The sequence below is a fragment of the Microchirus variegatus genome, assembly GCF_963457635.1.
Source record: "Microchirus variegatus genome assembly, chromosome: 4".
NCBI lineage: Eukaryota > Metazoa > Chordata > Actinopteri > Pleuronectiformes > Soleidae > Microchirus > Microchirus variegatus.
In genome coordinates this window covers 36,456,039-36,468,847 of record NC_139805.1, presented here as the reverse complement: position 1 = coordinate 36,468,847, position 12,809 = coordinate 36,456,039, and the positions used below count along the sequence as shown (strand labels likewise).

The 12,809-nt window shown below is 37.8% G+C and overlaps 2 protein-coding genes across 2 annotated transcripts in view; both read left to right on the top strand.

Moving 5' to 3' along the window:
- The window catches only part of rab3b (RAB3B, member RAS oncogene family), a gene marked incomplete at both ends in the record, with an annotated part of 11,755 nt that extends 4,469 nt beyond the window's left edge, over positions 1-7,286 (top strand). The window contains 3 exons of the mRNA XM_083888702.1: positions 2,403-2,521; positions 2,680-2,804; positions 7,102-7,286. Of these exons, the coding sequence (XP_083744828.1) occupies positions 2,403-2,521; positions 2,680-2,804; positions 7,102-7,286 (429 nt within the window). The remainder of the gene's footprint in view (positions 1-2,402; positions 2,522-2,679; positions 2,805-7,101) is intronic.
- Positions 7,287-11,929: 4,643 nt separating this feature from the next.
- Positions 11,930-12,809, top strand: part of nrd1b (nardilysin b (N-arginine dibasic convertase)) — a 62,266-nt gene continuing 61,386 nt past the window's right edge. Inside the window, exon 1 of the mRNA XM_083887847.1 lies at positions 11,930-11,954. The gene's annotated coding sequence lies outside the window, so the exon portion shown is untranslated. The remainder of the gene's footprint in view (positions 11,955-12,809) is intronic.

Genomic DNA, 12,809 nt, shown 5'->3' with positions numbered 1-12,809 from the left:
CAAGCGAATCGAATCGATTAATCAAAAAAGCAATCGACACGTTAATCGATCGTGAATAAATGCGTTAATCGTCAGTTCTTTTGCAAATTAGACTTATTTAATAACCTTGAGGGATGATTTTTTTTGTGTTGTGATCCTGCGAACTGCAGCTTTAGCGAGCGACAAACAAACCGTTTAAAATGATGGAGTCCAGCGTTTTGCTTCCCACTCACACACACACACACACACTCTCTCACACACACACACACACACACACACACACACAGTGAACGTTGCGGTTAATTAAATGCGAGCGAGCACTCGCCGCCTCCCCGAGGACAAAAGAGAGGAAAGTGTAGACTGCTGAATGAGAGCAGAGGAAGCAAAGCACAACAGAGATAAATTTAGAAGAATTACTGCAGCTCTGAGCAGCTGGAGATTCTATGAACGGGGGCTGAGGGGGGGGGGCTGAGGGGGGGGGGGGTTTCGGTGAAGGGGGCGGGGCCAAGAGATGCGGCGGAATGATTTTTTTATTATTTGGCTTCAGATAAAAATGGCTCTGAGACGAGGAGAAAATCTGCCTCTGTGACAGCAGAAGACTCTGTTTATATATTTATATGCACAGCATGAGAACTAGTGAAAGTGTTGCAGGGCTCACGGTTTGTTGAGATGCATTCAAGAAACATCGTAAACAGAAGACACTATATAGTGCTGGGTGCGTTGACGCCAGAGCGGCGGTTAGCGGCGTCAATGTTAACCCACGTCCATGGCGACTGACCGGAAAAAAAACGTTTTACGTGACTCTCGATTGTTAAGATGAGTCTCTAAAGTAGTGCTGTTCGACTGTAGGCGTGCTAACCGGCGCTAAAAGGAGCTAACGCAGCTAACGGAGCTAATTGGTAATCGGTGTCGCGGCACGTAAACATGAGGTCATGCGCGTCTTTTTCTGGTCGGGCGTCATGCGTTAACGCATTGGCGCTAAAAGGAGCTAATGCAGCTAACGGAGCTAACTAGTAAACGGTGCCTGGACGCCGGTGTCGCGGCACGTAAACACGACGCCATGCGCGTCTTTTTCCGGTCGGTCGTCATGGAAACGTGTCATGCGTTAACGCACCGGCGCTAAAAGGAGCTAATGCAGCTAACGGAGCTTTCTGGTAAACGGTGCCTTGACGCCGGTGACGCGGCACGTAAACACGACTTAATGCACGTCTTTTTCCCGGTCGGTCGTCATGGAAACGTGTCATGGGTTAACGCACCGGCGCTAAAAGGAGCTAATGCAGCTAACGGAGCTTTCTGGTAAACGGTGCCTTGACGCCGGTGACGCGGCACATAAACACGACTTAATGCGCGTCTTTTTCCGGTCGGTCTTCATGGAAACGTGTCATGCGTTAACGCACCGCCGCTAAAAGGAGCTAACGCAGCTAACGGAGCTAACTGGTAAACGGTGCCTGGACTCCGGTGTCGCGGCACGCAAGCACAATGTCATGCGCGTCTTTTTCCGGTCGGTCGTCATGGAAACGTGTCATGCGTTAACGCACCGGCGCTAAAAGGAGCTAATGCAGCTAACGGAGCTAACTGGTAAACGGTGCCTTGACGCCGGTGTCGCAGCACGTAAACATGACTTAATGCGCGTCTTTTTCGGGTCGGTCATCATGGAAACGCATCATGCGTTAACGCACCGGCGCTAAAAGGAGCTAATGCAGCTAACGGAGCTAACTGGTAAACGGTGCCTGGACGCCGGTGTCACGGCACGTAAACACGACATCATGCACGTCTTTTTCCCAGTCAGACGTCATGGAAACGTGTCATGGGTTAACGCACCGGCGCTAAAAGGAGCTAAAATAGCTAACGGAGCTAACTGGTAAACGGTGCCTGGACGCCGGTGTCGCGGCACGTAAACATGACTTAATGCGCGTCTTTTTCGGGTCGGTCGTCATGGAAACGTGTCATGCGTTAACGCACCGGCGCTAAAAGGAGCTAATGCAGCTAGCAGAGCTAACTGGTGAACGGTGCCTGGACGCTGGTGTCGCGGCACGTAAACACGACATCATGCTCCCGGTCAGACGTCATGGAAACCTGTCATGGGTTAACGCACCGGTGCAAGAAAGGAGCTAATGCAGCTAACGGAGCTAACTGGTAAACGGTGCCTGGACTCCGGTGTCGCGGCACGCAAGCACAACGTCATGCGCGTCTTTTTCCGGGCGGTTGTCATGGAAATGTCTGACATGCGTTAACACACCCGCGCTAAAAGAAGCTAATGCAGCTAACCGAGCTAACTGGTAGACGGTGCCTGGATTTCTTGAGCCTAAGCCTAAAAATAAACAACAATAAAGGCTTTTAAATGAAGACACGGTGGTAGAACGTCTCACTTTGGTCTGAACGCACCTTTTTAATCTCCTTAATCTGACGTTGTCGTTGTCCAGGACACGGCCGGTCAGGAGCGATACCGCACCATCACCACCGCCTACTACCGCGGCGCCATGGGCTTCATCCTCATGTACGACATCACCAACGAGGAGTCGTTCAACGCCGTCCAGGACTGGTGCGTGACCGGAAAAGCTCGAGGTTTGTCAGATTAAGATCATGGATGTACGTGGATGATTCATGTGTGTGTGTGTGTGTGTGTGTGTGTGTGTGTGTGTGTGTGTGTGTGTGTGTGTGTGTGTGTGTGTGTGTGTGTGCGTGTGTGTGTGTGTGCAGGGCCACTCAGATTAAGACGTACTCCTGGGACAACGCTCAGGTGATCATGGTGGGCAACAAGTGCGACATGGACGAGGAGAGGATCGTCCCTCCGGAGAAAGGGAAGCACCTCGCGGAACAGTTAGGTGAGGCTAGCATCTACGGCAAAAATGCAAAAATATGTATCGTATATAAATATATATATGTATACAGATTTTGGAATTCTAAGTAGAATTTGAAAATTGAAGTAGATTTTGGAGCTATACGTAGATTTTTGGAATGATAAGTAGATTTTGGAGCTATACGTAGATTTTGGAATCTCTTGGAATAAGTAGGTTTCGGAACTTTAAGAAGATCTTGGAATTCTAAGTAGAATTTGGAATTCTAAGTAGAATTTAAAAATTTAAGTAGAATTTGAAATTCTAAGTTGAATTTGAAAATGTAAGTAAAACTTGGAACTGTACGTAGATTTTTGGAACGATAAGTAGATTTTGTTACTTGAGGTTAATTTTGGAGATTTTGGAATCTATTGGAATAAGTAGGTTTTGGAACTTTAAGTAGATCTTGGAATTCTAAGTAGATTTTGGAATTCCAAGTAGATTTTGGAATTCTAATTAGATTTTGGAATTCTAAGTAGATTTTGGAATTCTAATTAGATCTTGGAATTCTAATTTGATCTTGGAATTCTAAGTAGATTTTGGAATTCCAAGTAGATGTTGGAATTCTAAGTAGATCTTGGAATTCTAAGTAGATCTTGGAATTCCAAGTAGATGTTGGAATTCTAAGTAGATTTTAGAATTCTAAGTAGATCTTGGAATTCTAAGTAGATGTTGGAATTCCAAGTAGATTTTGGAATTCCAAGTAGAATTTTAGAATTCTAAGTAGATCTTGGAATTCTAAGTAGATGTTGGAATTCCAAGTAGATGTTGGAATTCTAAGTAGATCTTGGAATTCCAAGTAGATTTTGGAATTCTAAGTAGATTTTAGAATTCTAAGTAGATATTGGAATTCTAAGTAGATGTTGGAATTCCAAGTAGATTTTGGAATTCCAAGTAGATTTTGGAATTCTAAGTAGAATTTTAAAATTTAAGTAGAATTTAAGTTTGGAACTATACGTAGATTTTCGGAATGATAAGTAGATTTTGGAACATTAAGTACATTTAGGAGATTTTGGAATTACAAGTAGGTTTTGGAACTTTAAGTAGATCTTGGAATTATAAGTAGATTTTGGAATTCCAAGTAGCGACATGGACGAGGAGAGGATCGTCCCTCCGGAGAAAGGGAAGCACCTCGCCGACCAGTTAGGTGAGGCTAGCATTTACAGAAAAATGTAAAAATATATATTGTATATAAATATAACATTTATATGAAAAAAATTAAAAACATGAGAACTAGTGAAAGTAGTGCAGGGTTCACGGTGTGTTGAGCTAATGAGGTGCATTCATGGAACCTCGTAAACGTCACCACGTCTTCAAACACACATGAAATTGACTAAATCAACACTTGCTGCTGCTGCCTTATGGGTAATAGATGAACGACAATTATTTAGAATATATCAATATTTGTTTTTCTACGCTGGGAAATTCACTCACAACTGAAAGTCGTAACCGTAGTCGTCATTATTAACTACGGGAAAGCATCAGGGCCAAATGTCAGATGATGATTTTTTTAAAGTCAGAATTCTGAGGAAATAGAATTCAGATTGAAGTCATTCTTTGTTTTTTTTGTAGAATAAATCAGATTTATGAGATTAAAGTCAGAATTCGTCATTTTTTTTATGTCGTATAAATTAGATTCCTGAGATTAAAGTCAGAATTATTTGTTTTTTAGGTAGAATAAGTCAGATTTATGAGATTAAAGTCAGAATTCTTAATCTTTAGGTAGAATAAGTCAGATTTATGAGATTAAAGTCAGAATTCTTCGTTTTTTTTAGGTAGAATAAATCAGATTTAAGAGATTAAAGTCAGAATTCTTAGTTTTTTAGTTAAAATAAGTCAGATTTATGAGATTAAATTGAAAATTCTGTTTTTTGTAGGTTGAATGAGTCAGATTACTGAGATTAAAGTCAGAATTCTTTTCTTTTTTTTAGGTAGAATGAGTCAAATTTCTGATATTAAAGTCAGATTTCTTTGATTTTTAGGTAGAATATGTCAGATTTCTGAGATTACTGCTGGATTATAGGTGACATTTATGAGATTAAATTGAGAATTCCTAGGTTTTTTTAGGTTGAATAAGTCAGATTTATGAGATTAAAGTCAGAATTATTTGTTTTTTAGGCAAAATAATTCAGATTTATGAGATTCTGAGATTACTGCTGGATTATATGTGACATTTATGAGATTAAATTGAGTTTTTTTTTAGGTTGAATAAGTCAGATTTATGAGATTAAAGTCAGAATTGTTAGGTTTCTTTTCAAAGAAATTTTAAGAATGAGTTATATATAATATAGTTGACCAAAAATTCTGTAAATCTCAATCCCACAAACTGCTGTCAGTGATAATCCCACAGATGCTATCGATGCTAACAGAAGCAGCTTTTCAGTGAGTTAGAGTGCAGCACAGAGGGTCTTCACCTCCTTCACCTCAGGGCAAGTGTAACGACTATAAGACGTTTAGAATACTGAGAATTCCGGTTGTGTCACTTTCACTGTTGGCCTTCGTTAATGTCAACGCTTCAGGACGTTCAGTCAGAAACTCAGTGAATACAGAAACTAAAATACACGTCACATCAGGGAGTCTTCAGTCTTCAGTCTTCAGTCTTCAGTCCATCTTTTTGTTTTTATTAGAACACGTTTTAGAAATCGCTAACAATGACGTTCCTTTGGGTTCATGTGTGTTTGTGAAGTGGGAGGAAAAGTCTGGAAAAGAGCAAACACGTCCTGAGACGAAACAGGTGGAAACACACCCAGGTTTAGTGGAGTGGATTCAGGAATTATAACTAGAATTTGGAACAATTAGTAGATTTTGGAGATTTTGGAATTCTTAGTAGAATTTGAAAATTTAAGTAGATTTTTGAATTATAAGTAGAATTTGAAAATTTAAGTAGATTTTGGAATTCCAAGTAGATTTTGGAATTCCAAGTAGATTTTGAAACTTTAAGTAGATTTTGGAATTCCAAGTAGAATTTGAAAATTTAAGTAGATTTTTGAAAATGTAAGTAGATTTTGGAATTCCAAGTAGATTTTGAAAATTTAAGTAGATTTTGGAATTCCAAGTAGATTTTGAAACTTTAAGTAGATTTTGGAATTCCAAGTAGAATTTGAAAATTTAAGATTTTGGAATTCTAAGTAGAATTTGAAAATTTAAAGTAGCTTTTGGAACTATGCATAGATTTTTGGAACGATAAGTAGATCTTGGAATAATACATAGATTTTGGAATTCCAAGTAGATTTTGGAATTCTAAGTAGAATTTGAAAATTTAAGTAGATTTTGGAATTCCAAGTAGAATTTGAAAATTTAAGTAGATTTTGGAATTCCAAGTAGAATAGGAAAATTTAAGTAGATTTTTGAATTCCAAGTAGAATTTGAAAATTTAAGATTTTGGAATTCTAAGTAGAATTTGAAAATTTAAAGTAGCTTTTGGAACTATGCATAGATTTTTGGAACGATAAGTAGATCTTGGAATAATACATAGATTTTGGAATTCCAAGTAGATTTTGGAATTCTAAGTAGAATTTGAAAATTTAAGTAGATTTTGGAATTCCAAGTAGAATTTGAAAATTTAAGTAGATTTTGGAATTCCAAGTAGAATAGGAAAATTTAAGTAGATTTTTGAATTCTAAGTAGAATTTTTAAATTTAAGTAGCTTTTGGAATTCTAAGTAGAATTTGAAAATTTAAGTAGCTTTTGGAACTATGCGTAGATTTTGGAACTGTAAGTAGATATTTGGAATGATAAGTAGATTTTGTAACTTTAAGTAAATTTTGTAGATTTTGGAATTCTAAGTAGAATTTAAAAATTATAAGTGGATTTTGGAATTATACGTAGATTTTTGGAACGATAAGTAGATTTTGTTACTCTTAAGTACATTTTGGAGATTTTGGAATTATAAGTAGGTTTTGGAACTTTAAGTAGATCTTGGAATTATAAGTAGATTTTGGAACTTTAAGTAGATTTTGGAACTTTAAGTAGATTTTGGAATTCTAAGTAGAATTTCTAAGTCTTTTTAACTGATCTACAGTTGGAAATTGTTGGCTTTGATTCTTGTGTTGGACATCGCAAACTATAAGTACAATTTGGTACTATAAGTAGATTTTGGAATTCTAAGTAGAATTTGGAATTTTAAGTAGAATTTGGAATTCGATATACAATTTGGAACTACAAGTAGATTTTTGGAATTCTAAGTAGAATTTGGAATAATAGATTTTGGAATTGTACACATTAGCAGTAGCTCTGCGAACAAAGCCAAACACACATTTTGGTCACTTCCCGTTTCCTGTCGCAGGCTTCGAGTACTACGAGGCGAGCGCTAAGGAGAACATCAACGTGCGGCAGGTCTTCGAGCGCCTGGTGGACATCATCTGCGTGAAGATGTCGGAGCGCGTGGACGTGGAGGTGCCGGCGGCTCCCGGGTCCAAGACCACCAGACTGACGGACAAGCCCGCTCAGCTACCTCAGAAGTGCTGCTGATCGTCCTCTCTTCTCTTTCCCGCGTCCCGCCAAAATAAAAGAAAAAGAAAAAAACAAGGAAACAAAAAAAAAACAAGGTTAAATATCGTAACATTCCTCAACACACACTCTCTGCTTCAGTCCATGTTTGTGAGCAGTTAATAACCACTTCCCGCCAAATGACGTATCATATAACCAGTTTCCTGTCCTCTGCGTCTTACGGAGATTTGACCCCTTACACCGGCGAGGAGTGAGGACAGCGGCGTCCTCCGCACGAAATCTGATTTGGCGTGTTTGGAGCGTTTTTTTCTGCGATGATTCCTGAAAAAGGCCCGTTGCTAACATCCTGCTAACAACATTAGAATTAGAATTCAAAATGGCCAACTTCCTGTTGAGTTGAGGCCATGGTTACGATCGACTTTTTTGTTTGTCTTGGTCTATAGCTTCTTCCCACCAAGTTTCGGCAAATTCGGTGGAACTCAATTTTGCCTCTGTCTTCACCTTAGGGGGCGATGTTGAGCCCTGGCCAATTCGTGGCTCGGGCCCTAATTAGAATTGCCAGAGGGGACGCAAAGGAAAAAAAAAACATGTTTTTAGCTACTTAACATAAAGCTAACAGCAGTATCAAGCCGATTCTAGTACAACAAAGTACGACAATAGTACGTAAAATAAGTAGAATTGGCCGTATTGTAAAAAAAAGCAGGAATATATGTACATGTAATCGAGGAAGTGTTAAAAAATATCAAGATACTGGAAAAGAATGTACATTATATATACGATAAAACAGCAAAAAATACACGGTCGACACAGGCTAGCGCTAAAGAGAACAGAAAAATGCTAACTAGCTACCGCTCTCGCAGTTTTATATCTAACATCGTGGATTAGAGAAAAATGTTCGGAAAAGATGCCGTAGTAGAACTAAAGTACAGCTGCGTCACGTTTTTTTGAACACGCCAAATTCAGATTTTGTCGGAGTTGCGATGCAGCGGGTTTGTCGCGACAGGTTAGCTTAGCACTGCCTCTCCTCGAACTGTAGCACAAAGTTAGAACGTCGTACGCCACCACAGCTGCTCGCGATCGATCGCAGGTTTACAGGTTAGCCGTCGCAGGTTGTTTTGCGATAGTTGGGTCAAATCGTTATATATATATATATACGTATACGGAGCGCGTGTAACTGTTACCGGCCTTATTTAGCGCCGCTGTTTGTGCTTGAAAGACGCTTTAGGGCTAAACCACCGACGCACAACTCGCACGCAGGGCTGCAGCTAAAACGTCACGTGACTAAAAAAGTTCGGTGTTAACAGGGTTTCGTATATTTGCGCGGATCGGAGCTTGAAATGATTTTACTACAGTCCTACAGAATGATATTTATGACAACATTCAACGAAATTTCACAATAAAAGCGTTTGTTTTGATCAGGGACGACGTGTTTAAAATATATTTATGACGCAAAATTAATCCGTAGATAACAAAAACAAAAATAACTTGCGATAACTTGATATTTAGGGGCGGGACGCATCAAATGTCACAATGCTAATTTAGCCTATTAGCTCCACACAACTCTCTCTGCATTTGTCAGTATAGGTGTTGAGATTTTGCGTCGCCCCGGCGACATTCCCTTGCTGCATACAGTTTATCGAGATAAAAATCTTCTTGTCTCCGCCCACCCCATCTCTGCTGCTGTATACACACAAACGCTCCCTTTATCTACTTATAGCTATTAACATCTTACATAAAGATGTCAAAATTGCTCTGTTACACGTCCGAACTTGTTCAATGGGACTCAACCATGTAAAATTTGAATTCAAATCCGTAATCTGGATTAGATCTGGATTAAATTTGGTCGGATGATAGAGCGTGTGATTTTGCATACACGTACCAAATTCCGTTCAAATCCGATGACCTTTGACAGAGCTATGTCCATATATTTTTCACTGTTGCCCATTATAAGTGAATGGGAATTCTTGGAAGTTTGATAGTGTTTTGTGACGTCATCCGTGGACCGATTCTTACCAAAATTGAACGGGAACATACTTGGGTGATCACCTATACATCACCAAAAATTCAGACTGATCTATCAAAAAAAAGTACAAGCTAGTTGCTAACAGGAGAACAAACGTACAGATAAACACAATTTACGCCACTGTATTTTAACGCTGGTGATAATGGCGTAAATTTAGACTGTATGTTATACAGTGTCTGATCCTGTATACACGTACCAAATTTCGTTCAAATCTGAAAATTTTCAACAGTTTTGCCCATTGTAAGCTAACGGGGTATCTTGGTAGTTTAATCGTTGTTTGTGACGTCATCCGTGGACCGATTCTTACCAAAATTGAACGGGAACATACTTGGGTGATCACCTACGCATCACCAAAAATTCAGACTGGTCTATCAAAAAAAAAAGTACAAGCTAGTTGCTAACAGAACAAACGTACAGATAAACACAATTTACGCTACTGTATTTTAACGTTGGTGATAAGGCGTAAATTTAGACTTTAAGTGATTTCGTTAAAATCCGACATTTTTCAACAGTTTTGCCCATTATAAGCTAACGGGGTATCTTGGTAGTTTAATCGTTGCTTGTGACGTCATCCGTGAACCGATTCTTACCAAAATTGAACGGGAACATACTTGGCCGATCACCCGCCCGTGACAAAAAAATCAGATTGATCTTTGAAAAACTGAAGTTGCTAACAACAGTTGCTAGCAAATGACCAGATATTACATACTACAGCTTTAAAGCTCAAGAAATCAGGTTTCTACAGGTCGTGTTGGAACCAACGGTTGGCGAAAAGACACGCATTTTCAAATCTTATTGTTGTTTTTTTCCTCTACTGTAGTAGATTAGATTAAATAGATTAGATTAGATTAGATTAGATTAGATCAGATTAGATTAAATTAGATTAAATTAAATTAGATTAGAGCGCTGCAGCCCTGCTTCACGGTGGTTTTCACAGCTTTTCAATCCCAACGCAATCGCTGATGAGTGAGTGATGAGCCCCCCCCCCCCCCGTCAGTGTTTCCTACATGAACATGTGTGTGTGTGTGTGTGTGTGTGTGTGTGTGTGTGTGTGTGTGATATTAGAGTCAACGTGGTGATCATGATATTTATCGCGTGTTCAGTTGTAGGAGTTGTTTTGTGTGATATTTTGATAACGTTGTTCAGCTGAGTGAGTGTGTGTGTGTGTGTGTGTGTGTGTGTGTGTACATGAAAGACTTTAAGAAAAAGGGTCGGTGGAAAAAATACATATATATATATATATACATATATATGTATATATATATAGAGAGAGAGAAACAAACTAACTAACAGTATCCTGCCAAATTGTTAAATAGCTGCCACAGCGCACGTTTCTGTGTGTGACTCCTCATCCTGTGTCTAAAAAAACAACAACATATAATATAATATAATATAATATAATATTGACATTGTCTTCATATGATTATTTTTTAAAGTGAATTTGTAAATGATGATAGAGTTAGAAACGATGATAATAACAATAACGGTGTCGTATGAATTTATGAATTTATTTTTATGCTGTGTATTATAACCATGGACAAATTCAAATTCTATAGAGAGTTTATGTAAACTTGTCGTCTTACAGGTCACCCCCCCCCCCCCCCCCACACACCCCCACCCCGAAAAACAGGGGAGAAGCACAAAGTGATTGTACAAAAAAAAAAATACAATTATTGTGAATGTTTGTATATTATAGATGCAATTTAGTATGATAATAATAAAAGAAAATCACAATCTTTAATCAGCGCGTGTGTGTCAGAGTTTTAATTTGTTAGTCTGCGTCAGATGTGTGGGCTGTTAGCGGTTGCTATAGCGACATACTGTCGTCTGTAAATGGGCTTTAAATAGTGATTTTTTTTTCAAAAGTTACATATTCTAAAATAGACTTATTTATTTGTGCCTATTTTACCTTTTTAATAATTGTTATCTTTTTATTTCTTAATATAATTAATAATAAAATAAAACTATTACATTTGTTTTATTATTATTATAATAATTATTATAATACTTATTATGATGATAATTATTATAATTATTATTTTATTATTAATATAATTAATAATAAAACAAAAATGTATAAAAAAATTGTATTATTATAATAATAATATTATAATAATATAGTAATTATTACTATTATAATATATTATATATATCTCTTGTATAATAAATTGTTTTTAATTAAGATTATTCTTTATTATTATCTATCTATTGTTGTTCGTTTGAAGAAATAATAAACTATTATTAAATAATAAAATTATAATAAATGTTTTTGTTGATTTTTTTTTTACTTTTGTCTGTTTTATTTTGAAATAAATGTCTGAAAGGAAACACTTTTGATTGATTGATAAATAAATAAATAAATAAATAAATAAATAAATAAATAAATAAATAAATAAATAAATAAATAAATAAATAAATAAATTTAAAAAAAAACTGTCGCGCCTACAAGTCACCAGCAGATGGCGATAACGTCCATTGTGGCCGCAATGAGAGCAAAGGAGGTACAGAAAGAGGACGCGGGCCAATCAGAGGCGCCGCTACGCTGTGAGTGACGTCGCTCTCAGCCAATCACAGGCTTTGTTTTGGCTGTCGGGCAGCTCGGGGGAGTTGGGAGGGACTAGCTTTGCTTCAAACTTCCATCCGCGTCCAAGCTAGCGCAAACAAATGTGAGTGTGTTTTTTTTAATATTTTACAGACAGTGAAACGCAACAAATGAAATGTTTGTGCAATGTTTCTGGTTCAGTGTTCACGCGAGGAGCTGCGCGGTGAACAAAACCTCCCGCTCTGTAGCACATAGTGGTGACAAGTGTCAGGATTAGTGAAGGCTAATGAAAATGCTAACCAGGTTACGCTGAACCCATCGCCGCTGTAATCACCCCCGTTGTTCCTTAAATTAAAGTTCTTATTTTCCCGACGTTATTTGTGAATATTCGGCGTTAGCTCCGCCAGTTAGTCTGCCTCAGTTCTAGCTCCCCGGCGACTTAGCAAACCGCTAAATTAGCTCAATATTAACCAGTGACACACGCTAGTAATAATACTCTACGGCACCAAACTACATGTTAGAAATGTTGTATTTTCAGCCTTCCTCTCTGATTAACCTAATAATTCACGCGTAAATATTTGACTCGACGTTCATATACATGGAGTAGATGCCTCTCGTGAATTCGGCACACATTAAGTCCATCAAATCACTTTTTTTGTTTTAGTTTTAAAGGTTAATATTTATTCAGTCAGGAAACTAGACACTGTCAACTTGGCCGAAAGTATTAGGACATCAACCATGATAACCATATAATCGATGTTATTGCTTATTAGCTCTTACAGTAAATGAATTGTGGTGAATTTTGATGATTGATAATTGTGAATGGGCAATGTCATCAACTATGGAGGACAAAACCTGACGTAATAATAAATAAATAAATGTAGGTGAACAGAAATGTAGAAATAAATGTAAAGCATTTATTTATTTATTCCTGTCTTTATTTATTTGTTTATTTATTTACTTACTTATTTATTTAATT